At 39.3% G+C, this 18,888-nt stretch overlaps 2 protein-coding genes across 3 annotated transcripts in view; one reads left to right on the forward strand and one right to left on the reverse strand.

The window, feature by feature from the left end:
• Positions 1-2,992, reverse strand: part of LOC139938183 (collagen triple helix repeat-containing protein 1-like) — a 5,917-nt gene extending 2,925 nt beyond the window's left edge. The window contains exons 1-3 of the mRNA XM_071933574.1: positions 2,638-2,992; positions 1,464-1,613; positions 44-251 (exon numbers count right to left, since the gene is read on the reverse strand). Of these exons, the coding sequence (XP_071789675.1) occupies positions 44-251; positions 1,464-1,613; positions 2,638-2,754 (475 nt within the window). The 5' untranslated portion in view covers positions 2,755-2,992. The remainder of the gene's footprint in view (positions 1-43; positions 252-1,463; positions 1,614-2,637) is intronic.
• Positions 1,995-18,531, forward strand: LOC139938181 (protein-tyrosine sulfotransferase 1-like). 2 transcript variants are annotated; one of them, XM_071933572.1, is made up of 3 exons: positions 1,995-2,013; positions 10,303-11,491; positions 13,244-18,531. In XM_071933572.1, exons 2-3 carry the CDS (start codon positions 10,662-10,664, stop codon positions 13,677-13,679), a joined length of 1,266 nt encoding a protein of 421 aa, XP_071789673.1. In that variant the 5' UTR covers positions 1,995-2,013; positions 10,303-10,661; the 3' UTR covers positions 13,680-18,531. The 2 variants fall into 2 exon arrangements, with proteins under 2 accessions (XP_071789673.1, XP_071789672.1); XM_071933571.1 differs by lacking the exon at positions 1,995-2,013 and adding an exon at positions 4,492-4,669.
• Positions 18,532-18,888: the final 357 nt, after the last annotated feature.

Below are 18,888 nucleotides of genomic sequence, written 5' to 3' on the forward strand. Positions count from 1 at the left end.
ACATTAGCCAAAACTACTGTAAAACAAAGTACAATGTACATACCAAAGAAAACTCTAGGTCTGTGTAAGTTGTAACTAGAATAGCCTCCAGCGTAGGTAACAGCCTCAATGCGGTCAGGGTCCGAGCATTCGTTACCGTTGAATGTGATGTACCACCGGCAGCAAGCTCCGTTTGTGTACGCTACTCGTAGATTTCCCGAAATGGCCACGTACAGATAGGTGTCTGAGTACTGCTTAGTGATGCTGCAAGTCTGTAGTAAACAGGTTCAGAAGTTTGTTTTTCTTTTCTTTATGATCTAGGCCCAAAGTTCATAAAAAAACTATCTAAGCGCAACCATATTTTTACTTTATAAGGTTACCAGCCAAACTACTATGTCATGTGTGCAATTTGTGACGGGTGTCCTGCTTATTTCTGCTTAGCAGAAAATTGTTAAGCATTTCTTCTCTTTAAGCAGCTCTGTAAAAGCTGTTAAGCAAAAAATTGAGTCGGGCAACAGCCACAACAATGCAATTATCATGTAATTTGGGCTGGTTACCTGATTCTTCTAAGCAATACTATTCTGTGTTTAGTGTGTTTTTGTGCTTTATGAAATTTTGCCCTGGGCCAAACATCATAAAGGCCACTTATCCAGAAAGCATTGCTTCCCCCGCAAAATCTCTGCTTAGCAGAAAATGAGTGAATACCAGCCACAGATGGTATATTTGGCATGGTAGTTTGGCTGGTAGCCTGGTTTTCATAGTTTTGTTATGCTGCAGCTTAGCTAATTTTTGTGCTTAAAGGCAGTGGACACTATTGGTAATTACTCAAAATAATTATTAGCATATAACCTTACTTGGTAACAAGTAATGTGGAGAGGTTGATAGTATAAAACATTCTGAGAAACGGCTCCCTCTGAAGCGGCTTAGTTTTCGAGAAAGAAGTAATTTTCCACGAATTTGATTTCGAGACCTCAGATTTAGAATTTGAGGTCCCGAAATCAAGCATCTGAAAGCACACAACTTCGTGTGACAAGGGTGTTTAAAAAAAAAAAAAAGTATAGTTACATAACAATTAAAAAAGATTCTATAACTTTTTATTCTAAAATTTAGTGGCATAGATAAATAAATAAGTAGTACATGGAAAATTGTTGGTTATAATGTATAACCATAGAATATTAAAAGTGATCCCATGAAACAAAATTCCTTTAGTAATTTAAAACATTATATCAAAAATGAGGGTAAACACAATTTCTTTGCAATAAGGGACATCAGCAGAAGAGGGACACCCCCGGCGGTTAAAGATTTTTTGTTTTTTTTTGTTTTTTGCTTTTTCGTTTTTGTTAACTTTCCCACACATAAAGAACAAGTAATATAATTTACATCTTATAATGTAGTTGTCGTTAATTTGCATCAGGGTTAAAGAATATTCATTTTTTTTTATTTAACAATAATTATAAGGGACATTAGGTTTATTGAATTCCTACCCTGACTTCCCCATTATCCTGGCCATCATTGATAATAAAGAAAGCACACGACCGCCAGTTTGTTGAAGCTATACTCGGCCCTCCTATGTCTCCCTTCAACCCAGGCGGGCCAGGCGGCCCTGGAGGTCCGTCATTTCCCGCTGAGCACTCCTGGAAAGAAAAAAAATTGTCAGTCAATTTTTTTATCATTGAATATTTTGTCTAGAAATAATATAATAATGTGACCCGGGAGCAACTTTTTCTCTCTGAACTGCAAAATTGCCACTGTCGTAGTGCTTTTCAATGGGAAATTTTTGTTTCTTCTTACTCGATTAAAAAAAAGGGAAATCCTTTAAAAAAAAAGGGACAATTTTTTAGGATTGCAATTCTAAACAGCAGAGAAAAAAGATTGACCGGGGACCAATGTAATGTCATTGGCTGTCATAAAAGTTTGTCGTCCATTGTTGTCGTTCTTTTTTGTCTTAGGTGGCCACAATTGTGTCACTTACTTCTGAGGGAGCCGTTTCTCACAATGTTGTATAAATTACATCTCTCCTTCGCTCGTTACCAAGTAAGTTTTTATACTAACAATTAGTTTGAGTATAACTTACCAATAGTGTCTTAACAATTAAAGATGCTATATCAGATTTTTGGCCCCAAACATTAAAAAATTGATTTTTTTTGAGTGAATGGTATTTCAAAGAGTATCACCCGCTCTAACGAAAATAACTTTTACTTTTAATGGTCAGGAACCATGACAAAAATTTAAAACGTTTCTTATAAAACACATAAGAATTGGTCACGTGATATATTGTCGGGATCCCGACAAAAACTAATTTTGAGCACTGTATTTCACTGCTACTAATAATTGGCGGACTTTTTGAATGCTTGTAACTTTCCCCCATCAAAATACCTATTGAATTTTAAATCAAAAATCTGACATACATCTTTAATTTGAGTATAACTTATCAACAATATATTGAAAAGTTTTGCATGGTGGAAGATTTCTCTCGTGAGGTTTGCGGAAACGCTATGAGTAGTGTTGGTTCTGGAAAGAACCGGTGGTTGACAACTCAACCCTTCGATCATGGAGGTAAAATTAAATTACTCTTCAGGTTTGTTACATCGCTAAAACCTAACCCCAAATCACACCCAGTAACACAGTCAAAAAAACTTAATAAATTGTCTGATTTACCTCCAAAACAACTCTCCTCTTGTATGTATCAACGACCTCGGCGTTGACTGAAGTCAGCGATAGATAAACTGCCAGTAAACATGAACAAATCGCAGTCGAAAACACACTAAATTCCATGTTGGTGTTTATGCAGTTAAAGCATTCCTTGCGAAAGTTATTCCAGCAAAAATGGCGTCCAAAGTTTACCTCTAGACGTAGGTGTAATTGATTTTATTGATTACCTGTATTCTGTTCTTTCTTGCGGTGCCACATTTAGGATGGCCTATTGTGGTTCAACCCATTGCCGATACGATTTAACCCAGTATTACAGTTAGTTGTTAAGTAAACATGGGACAAAATTATTGTCAGCGTGACAATGTTTCTTCTTACAAGAATGTATTGTTTTTGAAGTATCACCCAAGAACTTTGGAAAATGCGAAAAAAACAAAAAACTATACTTTTTTGTTATAGAGCTGCTTATAGGTCCAACCGGCGAACAAACTTTCGACCCTATCAACGTCTTTCTCGAAGGCTGAAGAGAAAGACTCGAAACGTCAGGCATTTTTTGCAAACAACAGTTCTTGCGGGTACAAGTGATGGGCAACTCTTACTCTTTCGCTTGTCAGAGCCAACACTTGCCCCCCCCCCCCCCCCCCCCAAACTCACAGGTTTACTTTTTCCCCATACACCACACAGCTTGAACATCACTATCAAAAAGTACTTTTGGGCAGAAGGGGGAGTGATTCCTCCTTCATTAATTGATTGGCATACAAGTAGGTTCAGCATTCATGAGAGCCACCTCCTGGGCCCTTCCCAGGTCGATCGATAAAGTGCTAAATCTACAATAGAGTCAAAAGTGTCACCGTATTATAGTCGGGGCAGGTAAAGCTGTATCTGGAATTGGTGGCTACGGCTGTGACTGTCGCCAAGGGATGTCCAATTAATTAACCTATGATGCCGTAGTCGTAGCCGTAGCCGTAGCCGCTAATTCGGACATGACCTCCCCAATCATCATTATAGTTGAAGTATTGTTAAGAAGTAAGTCTTACAATCCATAATATATAATGTAACCGCTTCAACCAGTTTCGATGTTGTTTTCAAAGATAACTTTTGTCATACCATTATGTCAATGTCATTCCGGAACTTGGGTGCCAATGAACTCGGGTGCCAATTATGACCCAAATCCACTCATCACACTTCAACCGGGTAAGAATAAGTTGGCTTTTATGTTCACTTGCAGATCTTATTAGCTATTGTTGTGCATAATAATGTGGGCTTCCACGCACGGGGAGGCCCTAATGAATTTTGCTGTCAATAATTACCTACAATTTGAGGTACAAAGTCGTGAGTTTTATCGGGAATTGTCGTCAATATTCACGACTTGTTCACAAGTCGTAAATATTGGAGTCATAATTATTTACGACGTGTAGCACAACACAAGTCATGCCATTAATGTTGTCATTATTGGCGTTATGCCGTTAACAATGCGATGGGTGTGCACAATGTGCTTTTTGCTTGGGCCTTGACGCAAGCTGTGCGTGGCCCACACGGTTCGGGAAACGTCCACAGTTGGAAAATGTGTACAAAACCAATGGGAGCTGTTACAATAAAAGTTAGAGTAACTGTATAAACAAAAGCAAAAACTTTTGAGACCTCTCCTCGACCAGCAGAATATCTGGAGCCGAAGCCGTGGTTTCGAAAAGGGCCTAGGAGAAGATGTAAGCTAGCGTACAATACCGCCCTCTGTTGATGTTTACAAGCATCCGGCCGGCTGTGAGAAACGATCGTTGGTACGCGGTACAGTGTGTATTGATGAAAGCGTGAATCGCGAACCAACGATTGAACTTTATTTTTTTAGTGAATTCAGCACTTTCACAGATCAACTGGCAAGGCTATCAAAAAACTCACCTAATTCAGTAGCGGTTCCTCAGCTGTACACGTATCTCCACATTTTCTGCTATAATATACAACTAGTAATGAGGTCTGTTCCGGTAGAGCATGCATTGGTGTGAACTTCTAATGGCAGACGACAGTTTCGTCAAAAGTAACCGGTGTAAGCATATCTTTTCTTTCTTGATTTATTCTTAAGAACTCAAGTCAATGGGTGTACGTGTTTTATGAAGGTCTTTTTATGCATGTCATGTGTGTGTGATTTCCTTCCCCCTGCATGCATGCACAGTCGTGAGTAGACGAGAGGGGCTGGATAACTTTCCGTATGGCGCCACCACTTTTTCACTCATTTTTACGAAAAGGGATATCTCATTGAGGTAAATTAGATACTATATTATTTCATATCAAACGAAAAAGTGGTGGCGCCATACGGAAACCTTTCCGAGGGGCTGATGGTGGGGGCAGTATTATGACCAAATTTGTTGGGTGTACTGTTAGGGCTGAACAGGCATAGTTGATATTATAACGTAACCCTTCTCCTGACTGACGGGTTACGAAGCTTCCGCAATCTCTGCAGGGCGAAATGGTTAAAAACGTAAAAGCGCTGTCCGTTTGCTTTGCACGCCGTTCACTCATGATGGCGCGCACGCACTGTAGCACTGCAACATTGTAACACCCCTTTTACAGAATGGTTTAGCCCAACAACAAAATAATGCGTGTGCAAAGCGATGCGACAGGTTCAAAATATGAATCTTGGATTTCGCTCCGGGATCTGGTAAGTTTTTGTCCATTTTTCTTCGAAATATTTCCTAAATGGTGTTATGAGTATTATGGCAGGCTGCATTAGACATTGCGGATTAAGTTCGTACCCTCAGAATTTGTGTCATGATTTTTGAAAGTGGTAAAAATGGGGCAAATCTGGTGACTAGCTGTCGAAATTGTACGTGTTGGACCAGATCAACCGTTTCCGCTCGAAACAAACTCGTAACCCTCCGGCCTGGCGGTCGCCAGGCCGTCGGGAGGAGGGTTACGTTATCGCAACTACACAACACGCAGCGCTGAGTCCGTGACGTGCACAAACAGCCAAAGCTCCGCCCCCCTCAGGTTCGAATTTTCAACCTGGGACATTTTTTACTCTTTCGCTGTAAGGAAAGGTATGAAATGTTCATGCATCAAAATGTTCATGCATCAGCCGCATTGCGTAGTTGGCCCAGGTTTCACAGAAGCTTGTACTATGGGAGTATGCTGGGGATGAAATGTAAGGCTACTTACTGCTGCAACCTCTTTTTGCATTATAGGTTGAAAGGCAACTTTTTTTCCAGGTTTACTCCACTCAGTATATATTGAGTTATTGGAAGTTGACAATAAAGTATGCATTGTCATGCCCATTTGTACAGCAGGAATACTCACCTGCACGCTTGGTAAACAGCAAAAATACCGTCTCTGGCATGTGATGATTGGACCAATGAGAGAATTTTGCTCTCAATCATGAATATGTATGGGGTATTGAATAATTGGCAGGGTTTGCCCTTAAATGTGTCAGTGACTAGCTAGCAGGACCAGGTAGCTTGCTGTTTCACTATTCCGCCAGTTTTTTCACTGGCCTATTTCATATTGTGCTTTTTATTACTGAACAAGCCGCCAGACCACTTAGAGAGAATTCTGACTTGTCCTTGGGTGTTTCAACTATTGCCCCGAAGCATTTGGCCAGCGGACCACTGTTTAGGGAGAATGCTGATTATGTAGGTAGGGTATGTTACGGATAATAGAAGGGTTTTGCTGGTAGCCAATGTAGATCTTTCACAAGGTTCTCCCAAGGATTTTTCCAAGACTGTTGGGGCATCCAGGACGCAAAATTTTGGATGTTTGGCAAAGGCATGCGATTTAACTAAAACAAGGTCTTGGGAATGTATTGTAATGTCCTTTTTTTCTTAAATAATAGGTGCTTATTTGCTGAAATTTGTGTGTATTGGCCTGCAATTTTGCACATAGCTACAGTACATGTAGCTTATGCATGGAGAAAACTCTGTGCCATATTCATCGATTTCACCAAACTCTTCCTAACATACAAGTTAAATCTGTATCCATAGACGTTAGGATACATTGAACCCATCCTAAGTTAGGACAAAGTCATAACTCAAGATACACACTGTAGGATTAATCCTAGCGTTTCGTGAAATTGGCTACAGGGGCTTGAAATGAAGACTTTGTATGTCAAGCCTTTGATAAACAAAGAAAGAGTTTACTATTTCAGTAATTTCCTGTCTACTAATTTGTGCATGTTAATTAACAGTAACAGTCTCCTTTGAAAGGGGAAATGAGTCATGGTACAATGTATGTGATTATTTAGCATAGCTTACAGTAATTAACTAAAGGTATTATTAGGCAGGATTAATAGAGCTGGAAAAATAGACGCAGACAGTGTTTATGTTTAGTGTGATCAACCAAATACATGAAAAAAGAAAACCTGTGAAAGTTTGGGCTTAAATGGTTGGGTTTTCTTCAGGAGAAAGTTCTATTACAAAAATGTAGTAAAAACTTGCATTTTTTTTTGTCAATACACAAAAAAAACAAAAGAAAAGAAAACAAAAAACGTTTTTTATTTGTTTATTTATTTTGTCGCCACAAAACACACCAAGAGAAAACCGTAATGTAGAATGCTCTTGCACAGTACATGTAGGGCTTTTAAAACCATGAAGACCTTGTTTCGATTCATCATGCTACAGCCAAACATCCTCAAATTTTGTGTCCAGAAAGGCCCTTCAGTTTTGAAAAAAACCCTGGGGAGTACCCTAGGGGCTAGTCTCAACCCAGGAGCAATTACATAAATACACCCGTTCACACTTTCGCATGCGGCCTCAAAAAAAAGAATGAGGAAGGGGACGATCAACTGGTTATTTTTATTAATTTTTTTGGCCTAAAGAGAACTTTTCATGAAAAAGATCCCCACAGCACACTCAGGCATGACAGGTGACAGGGAACTGCCACCTGTTTGACACACAGATTCATTTGGATTCAGCCATGCCTGAGTTTTTATGGAGGTGGAGTGTGAAGGGCTACAGATCATTGGAACTGCAATGGTTCACTGCTACAATCACAGAGTGTGATGCAAACATACATAATGAATGGAGGCAGTCTTAAAAGCAAAATATGTTGTTATACCTCTGTACAAATTGTGAAGTTTGATTGGTCGAGAACCAATCATGTGATGCGCAACAAAAACGCATGTTACATGGCTCGACGGGCCGGGTAACATGAAAAGTGATGTACACCGGTGTACATCACCTTGATCGTTCCCAGCATTGGTCGATTTCCAGCGCTGTGTTGTACGAAACAACAACCACGGGTACGAGGGAATTGTTTCTTGTTCGTCTGCTTATTAAACAATGAATAGTCCGTCGTAATATTGTTTGAAGATGACAACAGAACTTCGAGAAGAGGAATAACAATGTTACCAAGGTATACAAAACAATTGTTGCACGCTGTGACTGGGGTCCATGGGTTTTGTACACCCTCGAGGGGAAATGGCACCCTCGGTTCGCCTCGGGTTCCATTTACCCCCTCGAGTGTGCAAAACGCCATGGACCCCGTCACAGCCTGCAACAACTGTATACTGGTATACATGTGCAGGGATCGATTTTGTCCAGCAATTTCACGTAGCAACAAGTTTAGACTGAACTTATTTTGTGTACATGTACACTGAATGCAGTATGTAAGTAGAGGAGTCAAGACCAAAACTGTTTAGCTTTTTGTGTTAGCCTTGGCAGTTCCCCAGATTCCACTGTCTGTTTAAGTTGTGTGTGTATTTTACTTGTTTTTGTCCACTTTTGTGGAGATTGTCTAAACAAAAAACAAACAAACAAACAAAGAACAAACAAACGTATTGATTAGCAAATGAGGATTTCTGAGGAGCAACTGATACATTTTGTGTAATGTACAAGGGAAGTCTTCAGTCTTCACTGATACACACTATGTATGGCATATTGCATTGATGATTGTAAATGTACATCAATAAAAGGTTGGACATAACATTTATGCCAGAGCTGGCGAGAGTCTTTTTTGATAATGGATAGTAAGAAGAAGAGAGTATGTAAATAAGTTGCCAGGTAGAGCCATTACTTTATTCTTAGACCATACTAATGGAACTGAACTGTGAACGCTGTATGTAACACCTTCATGTGCACTCACCTACACACTCATAATACATGTGAGATGATTTGAAGTGAACAATATTTATATTAATAGAGATGATTTGACTTTCAGATCCATTGACTCGATATTCTATGTAATTGGATCTGATTGTTTTCATTATTTTACCTTCAGAAAATCTTCACATAGTATGTAATCCATTATAAAAGAAACTGTAAATGCCAAAAGGTGTATGCTATTTTGAATACTAGTAAGGCTTTGCACCAACAAATTTTGTTTACTATGTTTTTTTTTCAAAGGTCAAATATTATACATGTAAGCCTGCAAACATGGCAAATGTTGGGCAATTGTATGAATTCATCTAATACATAAAATACACAGTTACCTTGCTTTAGGCCTACTGTGCAAGTCCTACTGTATTCATTTATATTTCATTTCATATTGTTTGAAAGAGTCACTCTGTTTGTTTGAAGCAGAAGGCGTTGTAAGAATATTGACTATTCATAAACCTATAAATCACCATGAAAACAAATTAAAAATCATATTACAATGATCTACAGTATCGTAAAAAGGTAGCGGAGTAAAACATCAAAGAGTAAAAAAAAACAATATCACACACACATAAACAACAAGTCCTAAGCTTAATCTCGAATATCAGAGAATAATCCATCTTAAAGTGTTGACTGATGCAGCTCTGGAAAAAATGACTTCAAGTCCCTGGTCATTCACTCAATCAATTAATCAATCAATCAATTAATCCAATCATTCAGTCAATCAATCAATCAATCAATTAGTGTGGTCATACTGGTTGGAAAGGATTATGATAGGACTAACAAAGAATGACAAAAAAGGACAGGGTGACTGACGAATGAGGACATAAGAAATAAATCAGGAGTGCATAATATTATCAAGACAATCAAATCAAAGAAGTGGAGATGGGAAGGCCACCCCCTAGCAAGGAGGCATGACAATAGGTGTGCATGTAAAACAACCAATTGGACTCCAAGAAACGGTATAAGAGAAAGAGGGCGACAAACAGAAGATGGAGAGATGACCTTAGTACACACAGGGGTATTGCTTGGCAACAGACAGCGCGGGTAGAGTGAGATGGAGAGTTGGTGAAGAGGCTTTCCTCCTGCAGTGGAGTGAAACGGGCTAGACGACGAGTGGTTGGATGCCTGATTCAAGTCAACTGTCAATGATAAAAAGGAAGAAAGGTCAAGTGGGTGACTGTTTCTTGCCTTGGTCTATGTGTGATAAATTATGCATCTTGTACGTCATGTACTGTATGATACCATCTTACATACTACGTGTACTCGGAGTTCTCCCCATGCACCAGGCAAGGGTGAGACCCACATATTTTGTGCCAATACGCGCACGTTTCGGCCGATGTGAAAAATATAAATATTTGTTTATATTTGTTTATTTAGCTTTTCGGGTGTTAATTTCACACAAACATTCATGCAAGATAGTTTTTGTTTATAATATGCTCAGAATGCCTGTAGTGTTATGGCCTTTAAAACATGTGTAACTTGTAGTTTTAGGCTTACAGATTGCATTCTGTCTACTTCAATATTAGATGGTTTCAGTTTGAGCTAAAAAATACAATGAACTCAATTTTGTTTTTCCTTGTCTCATTTTCTACAGGTATTCTGGTCACGAAATGAGCTGAGCTATTTCTGTTCACATTGAATGTTGATGCGTTTGGGAAGCTGCCGAAGGTTCAGTCTTTAAAGTGCAAGGATGTCAGAGGAATGTTTTAATGGATCCAGGACGCAACAAGTGATACAGTACAACATCTGAGGAGCTAAGTTCTTGTCATTTGTTTTTTTAAATCAAAACTTATTCCTTACATTCCCCCAAAATCGTCAAGTTTGTTTTCAGGTGAACTAAAAAAATTACTTGTAAACAAGGATCAGTGACCATGAGTTGGAATTGATGGATGTAATCATAGAGGTGATTTAAGTGAGTCCAGGAAGCCGTACGGTTGTTTGTAGACGACATCCATGGCAAGGAACATGGGTCGCAACAGTAGACTCCACACCGTTGTGACGGTGTTCTTGACGGTGTGTATCACCTATTTTATAATCTCGGCAAACTGCCCGGGCGACCAGAACACGGCCATCATGTCGCCCAGAGAATCCAAGCATGCCATGTACGACGATAACAAAAATGAGTATCCATACGATACGAACATGCCGCTTATTTTTATCGGTGGAATGCCGCGCAGCGGCACAACGCTAATGCGGGCAATGCTGGATGCGCATCCGGAGGTGAGATGCGGGGAGGAAACGAGAGTTATACCAAGGATGTTGAGTATGAGAGCTCAGTGGATGAAGAGCACAAAAGAACACGGCCGACTACTAGAAGCGGGACTCACCGATAACATCATTGACGAAGCGCTAGCGTTGTTTATCCTAGAGATAATCGCTAAGCACGGTGAACCCGCCCGCCGGTTGTGCAACAAGGATCCCTTTGTTTTGAAATCCATGACCTACATGCACAAAATATTCCCCAACGGTAAATATTTACTGATGCTGCGCGACGGACGCGCTACCGTTCACTCGATTATCTCACGTAAGGTCACCATCACTGGGTTTGATATCACCAGTTATAAGGACTGCTTGAAGAAGTGGAGCATCGCCGTTGAGAATATGTACAACCAGTGCATGCAAGTGGGATCCGATATATGCCTGCCGGTGTATTATGAGAAACTGGTTCTTCATCCTGAGGATTGGATGAGGAAGATCTTGACATTCTTGAATATTCCTTGGGATGATAGTGTCTTGCATCATGAGGACACTGTGGGTAAACCTGGAGGAATCTCGCTCTCAAAGTAAGTTATCTCAAATATTGTCACTTTTTTTTTCATTTTTAGATTAATTTATTTGTTTTGTCTGGTTTAACCAGTGTAGCCCATGGAGTTATAAGAACTAGAGGGCACACTGGTGATGCCGCTTGCACAAATGCAACGGGACCGCAAGATGACAAGCACGCCAATCTGTACGCGCGTTGAATATAAAATACACAATTGAGTTTGTTTTTTATTGAAGGCGCATGCGATGCTGTTTGTTCAACTTAGAAAATGGCCGCCTGTGCGCATGTTGGGGCGCGTATATAGGCCAGTGCGCCCTCTAATTCTTCTATATAACTCTATGGTGTAGCCCCATCAGTTTTCAATGAACTGTTCTCCCTGTGGGCCCATAGTACAATATTAGCATTGAGTGTCCACAAAATTTGTTCGAGGCGTTGAATTCTATTCTTGAAGGGGCACAGCGATATTCCTGTGGCAAGGGACACTTCTATGAAGAAAATGTAGTGTTGTTTTGCGACTTTGCAGAGGGCACCACAACAAAACCACAGGGCACCACAGCAATGGACCCTTCCCATGAAATATGCTAATTACATTCACGCATGCGTACAGACCCTGTTGGTTGGCAAACGCCATAAAGTTGTGCACTAAGCAGGCGCGTCATCGCGTCTGCGTCACGCACCCATTAGCCGTGTACAAAGCAACGCGATGTTCCCTCATTTTGCCAACCAAAACGTTAGTGCGCACGCGCTACGTGCAATTTAAATATTTCATGGGAAGGGTCTATCGCTGTGGGTACTGTGGGTTATGTTGAGGCATTCTGTTCATTCAAACTATTTTGCTACATATTGACCCCTTGCACGCGTATCACACACGGCGACCCACGCCACGCTCACCATGTTGGTGGGCAGTTACATGTAGGTTTACGTGTATTAATGCTGTGTCGCCTAAAATGCTCACTTAACTGCATATCGCGCAGCATAGAGTTATATATAAAAAATGCACAGTGAAATCGCCCACCAGTATGGCGCATTCAAGATTTTTTCTGCTGATGACGTCAGGACTTCGAGAAAGTACTGAGTATACAGTGCTAATACACATCGTTGTATGGGTAAAAACCGAAACATATTAATATTCAAAGAGATGTTTTTGGCAGCAAATAATACAGCCCAACATTTTCTGCTTAGCAATAAAAAGAGAAGTATACCACTCACAGATGGTGCATGTGACATGGTATTTTGGAATATATTCTGGTATTGTGCTTACCACTATTTGTGGCTAAGCAGCTCTTTGAAATTTGGCTAAGGTGTTCTGAGTGAGCTTTGTGACTTGATACATGTCAGAATTTGGTATCATCATTAGCCAAATGATATTGCCGTTTGTGCATTAGTGTATAAAGTCACAAACATTATAATATACATTGTACCGAATACTAATAGACCTTTCACATGAAATACTTACAGTCGTCATCCATAGCACAGACACTGTTGGTTGATGGTTGGCAAACATGGTGGAGATGTGCACGGAGTAGATGCGTCTGTGTCATGCCAAAATGTTTTCCCATATGAAAAGACATGATGTTTCTCTATTTTGCCAACCAAGTGTCAGTGCGAAAGCTGAAGTGTAATTGATATTTTTTTTTGTTCGGTGGGGGGGGGGGGGGGGAGGGTCTATTCCTGTTGGCCTGCAGGTACACAACCTGATACCCAGCAAGCATTTCAGAATCCTTGGTTTTTTTTTAAACTCTCCCATCCCTTAATTTTTCTTTTTTTTTAGGAGAGAGAAATCAACGGACCAGGTGGTCAAGCCAGTCAACTTGGAAGCCCTGACCAAATGGGTGGGTCATATCCCCAAAGATGTCATGGACAACATCGAAACCTTAGCACCCATGCTCAGCAAGCTAGGCTATGACCCGCATGCCAACCCCCCGAACTACGGCATCCCCGATCAACGCGTCTTGGAGAATGAGGATAAGATCCGCAAGAATGCCGACCACTACATGGAGAACGCCAGACTGGTCCTAGATCGGCCGGACAAGATTAAACCACCAGCTACTCCCAAACCTACCAGTAAAGACCTGACAATGCGCAAAATCATGGACCATCTTAAAATAGGTCGGAAGGAAGAGCTGAAGGAAGAGCCAGATATGCAAAAAGCTCTGAATCCTAAGTTTGCACGGCGACAGGAAGCACCCTATCCCGACAGAAGATGATGAGATTGAAGTAAAGACATTTCATAAGTGTTACATGATTATCAAACAAAAAACAGGCCAACATATTTTTATAATGTGTGAAAAAAAACTTGAGGTGCAATATAGTTTCTGTCAAGACAGATTTTAAATTTTAATTAAGAAAATCCACCCCCACCCCCCCCCACCAAAAAAAAGTGTGCTGTAGAAAGAGGATTTTTTCTTACCGAGTTTGGTTGCATCTTATTATTAGAAACATTTACGTACATGTAGTTGACTTATTTTTTTAGTTCATAGATCCTTTAGCACACTAACTCACTAATCTGAGAAAGACTTATTCAGGAGAAACTAGTTAAAGCCACTGGACATGTTTGGTCATAAAATAGCCGTTTACCGGTCCCCTCACTTGGTGTTTCTCAACATATGCATAAAATAACTTACCGGTGGAAATTTGAACTCAGTTGGTCATCAAAGTGACAAGAGATAAGAATGAAGGAAATAACCCCCTTGTCACACAAAGTTGCCTGCTTTCAGATGGTTGATGCGAGACTTCAAATTCTAAATCTGAGGTCTCAAAATCAAATTCGTGGAAAATTACTTCTCTCTCGAAAACTATGTCACTTCAGAGGAAGCTGTTTCTCAAATTGTTTTATACCATCAACCTCTCCCCATTACTCGACACCAAGTAAGGTTTTATGCTAACAAACCTGTGGAAATTTGAACTCAGTTGGTCATCGAAGTGGCGAGAGATAATAATGAAAGAAAAAACACCCTTGTCACACAAAGTTGTGTGCTTTCAGATGCTTGATTTCAAGACCTCAAAGTCTAATTTTGAGGTCTTTAAATCAAACTTGTGGGAGCCATTTCTCACAATGTTTTAAACAGCTCCCCATTACTCGTTACCAAGTAAGGTTTTGTGCTAACAATTGTTTTGAGTAATAACTAATAGTGTCCAGTGCCTTTAAGATTTGTATTGTGCAGGCTAGATATTCTTCCTACTTAAGGGAAAATCAGAAAAATTGTTATTACCAAATAGCATGTAAAGTCCTCTAGTGACCCTAACCCATGTGTACTTTCAGGTCGGCCTTTGTTCTAGATAAAAGGTTCCTACTTTTATTGGCATCTTCAAGCACACAACTTTGTTCAACATTGGTGTTTTTTCTTTCATTATTCTCTTGCTACTTTGAGTCTAAATCTTCACAGATTTGTTATTTTATGCATGTGTTGGATTACACCAAGTGAAAATACCAAAGATGTCCTGTGTCTTTAGATAGGGAAAGCAAGGTCAAGACCAGCCGTTGATTTCACAAAACCCTTCCTAACTTAAGACTAATCTTAGGACTTAGGACGAGTCCCAACCCTGCTCTGTAGCATGCAGACCTTAAGATTAATCCTAAGTTAGGACGAGTAACTTGTCCTAACTCGAGATAAGACGAGTCCTAACTCCTTGTGAAATCGACGCCCGCAACGATAGGGGAAGCAAGGTCAAGACCAGAGCAGTGAAGGTTGCTGCCTCCAAGGACTTTGTGGTGTCCTGCAACTAGGCCTGCATTGTAAATGACTCGCAAATATATTTGACAAGAGTTAGGTTTCTTTATGAAATCTAACCCTCTGTCAAATCACTCTCAGTTTGCAAGGAGTTTTTGTCCACTGTGCTTAGTGTTTTAGATTGAACAAAGATATAGATTTTACCAGAAAGTTAGTTTTAGTTTTGTAGAAAAAATTAGAATTGTTTTAGGGTTTTGTTTTGTTGTGCTTTTTAAATAGTAGAATGTGTTGTTTCAGCAGCTGAGCTGTGTACATCATGCACAATCTGATGTAGAATGACATGTTTTACTACGATATTGTCAATTTTGCTGCAAAATATAGTCTAAAACAAGTTTTTATTTTTAATCAAACAAAATCGTGATCACTTGTGTTGTTGCCTCTTCTACAAAAAAAAAGACAAGCTTATCTATTTGGCCGTTAAAGAGGACAATTTATAGCTTCCACCAAACAGTAAAACAGAATATTTTTAGTAAGAAAAAGATCCGCACCTTGTTTTTAGCTCTCATTTTGTGCCTCTGCTTTCCTTTGAGCTTGTAATAGCCAATCACTTTCAAAAATATATAACTTGAATTGATGTCTATTTGTTTTTCTCCAAAAGTCTCTCGTGAAAGTCACAAAATATGCAAATTTAGAAGTTTGCCGCAAAGGCAGCGTGTCAAATCCAGCGACTTTGGCTACGGCTGAAACTACAAGGTTGACAAATAGGCCTTATCAGTGCTGTCCTTCCATGGCTAAATAATCTATTTTTAAAAATGACATTAAATGACATTTCAGACGGAACCCTTAATCCAAAAGTGCTAAAATAACAATCTGATCTGTAAGGGTCAATTTGCCCCACGAAACTGGGCTAAACTTAGTAAACTTAAACCTAAGTAAAGCTTTAAGCAATGTGGATAAACACAAAAAAAAACCAGGTTTTACGACCAACCAAATGAGAGAACAGCAAGTACAGAGATGAGCTGTTTTAGCATAAAAAATTGGATGAAGCGTTAAAGAGGCTGACATAGGACATGTAATAATCACAACCCACACAGGGTTTGCCTGTGAAACTTTGGATTTGGAAAAAATTTATCCATAAATTATCTTATGTAAAAAACAAGTTTTCTAAGATGGGCTGTTTTGGCACGGAAGGACCAAGCAATTCAGCTATATGCACTAATTTGTACACAGCCTGCAACTTTGGCTTTGGCTTTGGCTATGGTTGTGCAACAACAAGGTTAAGAATAGGTCTTTTAAGCGGTGCAGCCGAAGCCACTGCTGTAACCGTAGCAACTACTGTAGCCATTAACTTCTTCTGGACAAAGCCTTTTACAATTAATTACACCATTGTATGTTACTGGCATCAGATCCTCCAAAGCCAATTGTGAATTTCATATTATAGGCCTTTCTTTCTCCACAGTGTACACACGTGGCACTCTGTTTGCAGTGTAGTGCCGTGCTATAAAAGGGTTATCGTAACCTTTCATCACAGGACTTGAATGCACAATTTTTATCTGCGTGAGTGGACTCCTAGCTCCCTGAATAATGCTGTTTTCAAGATAATGTTAATGTGAACGCAGGCCAAAGAATCCCCTACTGTTCAGCATCCATGTACTTTGAATGACGGGAGATAAATACAAAAAGTACATTATAGTCTTTCTTGCATTTGCTGGATCAAAACATTTATCCTATAAAATTGTGGATCGTGACCTGTCATCAAAAAACTGAAATTACACAAAAAACACTCAACTTCAAGGTTTAGTTGTGTGACTAATTACATTCTAGTGTTGACATGTCTTTCCAACCATGTTTTGTTTTGAGTGCCGACACGTTAATCCGAAGGTCGTTGGTTCGAATCCCACTCTTATAAAAATAATAATAATAATAATAATAAAACCGTTCTAATATAGCGCATATCACCGTGAGGTCCCTATGCTGTAAAAGGAAATCAAAAATAGATATGTTTTTACCCGGGTTCTATTCAATTGTTTGTTCAGCCCCCAAAATAATATTTTGTTTCATAACAAATAATTTTTTTGGGTCAAAAGCGTGCCCCATCCGAATTCAATGAATGTTGTCACTTAAAGCCATTGGACACTTTCGGTAAACAGTATTGACACAAGCCCCACACTTCGTGTATCACAACTTACATATAAAATAACAACCTGTGAAAATTTAGGCTCAATGGGTCATCAGAGTTGGAAGAAAATAATGGGAAAACCCACCCTTGTTTCTGCACGTTTCGCTGTGTCATGTGTTTAAAATAAATCTGTAATTATCGATATCGAGAATTGATAACTGTTTTAATGTTTTCTCAAAAAGTAAAGCATTTCATGGAATAATATTTCAAGAGAAGCCTTTCACTATTACCTTCTGTAAACCCTGTTAGTTGTTTGTAATGTGTGAACTTTTATTTTGTGTTCTGTTCCGAAAGGGTATAATGACTTTAACAGCTGCATGGAATTTTGCCCAGTTGTATTGGTTCAGTGCACTGCCTGTGTACTTGTTTGTTCTGTCGTGTTACAGTCTACCCTTCATTCTTTCAATTTCAAGTTGGTTTATTTTGTACGTACCACTGAGACTAGTTTTTAGTTTGATTTAGAAATATTTAGTTTTGTAGTTTTGTTGAGTTGAAATTATCTTTTGTAGACAACTTTAACTTTATACTGGTTTATTTACAGATGAGAAGTTTCCTTTCATTTTTTAGGTAAAACATTGACATTTTATTTAACGGTAGATTACTAACCCTTCCTTGAAGTATGTTTAAGGGAAGGTACACGTTTGGTAATTACTCAAAACAAATATTAACTTGAAAACTGACTTGGTAACTAGCATTGGGGAGCTGTTGATAGTATAAAACATTGTGAGAAACAGCTCCCTTTGAAGTAGCATAGATTTTGAGAAAGAGGTAATTTCTCACTAAAATAATAAATTACTTCGAGCCAGAAGTATTTTATTCCTATCTGAAAGCACACAAATTCGTCCAACAAGGGTGTTTTTTTTCTTTCACCATTTTGTCGCAACTTCGATGACCAATTGAGCTTAAATTTTCACAGGTTTGTTATTTTATGCGTATGTTGCAATACACCAAGTGAGATGACTGGTGTTTGACAATAAAAATTACCAAACAAGTTCAGTGCCTTTAATAACAAATGCATGCCGACAGACACAACTGAAGGGGAGCAAAAAAGATAAATTGGTGAATTAGGCAGAAGCACAATTGTCCGCTCTAAAAGTCGATTGTATGGATTTCATCAAATTGGCTTTTCATATTTTTGAACTCCTGGTTAAAGGAACACGTTGCCTTGGATCGGTCAAGTTGGTCTTTGAAAATCGTTCTGTAACCATTTGTTGTAAAATGTATATGGTTAGAAAGATGTTGTAAAAGTAGAATACAATGATCTACACAAATATGCCTCGAAATTGCGTGGTTTTCTTTTTACCCTGTCGACTAACACGGTCGGCCATTTATGGGAGTCAAAATTTTGACTCCCATAAATGGCCGACCGTGGTAGTTCGCGACGTAAACGGAAAACCGTGCAGTTTCGAGGGATACTTGTGTGGATCATTATATTCTACTTTTAAAACATCTTTCTAACCATATGCATTTCATAACAAACGGTTTAAAACGCTTTTAATAGACCAACTCGTCCGATCCAAGGCAACGTGTTCCTTTAATGGAGTGTATTGATCAAAAGTGGTCATC

Source organism: Asterias amurensis, chromosome 6 (assembly GCF_032118995.1).
Source record: "Asterias amurensis chromosome 6, ASM3211899v1".
Lineage (NCBI taxonomy): Eukaryota > Metazoa > Echinodermata > Asteroidea > Forcipulatida > Asteriidae > Asterias > Asterias amurensis.

What these genes read in the sequence shown, in the direction of transcription:
- LOC139938181 (XM_071933572.1), top strand. Translation starts at nt 10,662, where the DNA reads ATGGCAAGGAACATGGGTCGCAACAGTAGACTCCACACCGTTGTGACG. An exon ending in GGAGGAATCTCGCTCTCAAA is followed by an intron (nt 11,492 to 13,243) that starts GTAAGTTATCTC and finishes CTTTTTTTTTAG; the next exon opens with GAGAGAGAAATCAACGGACC.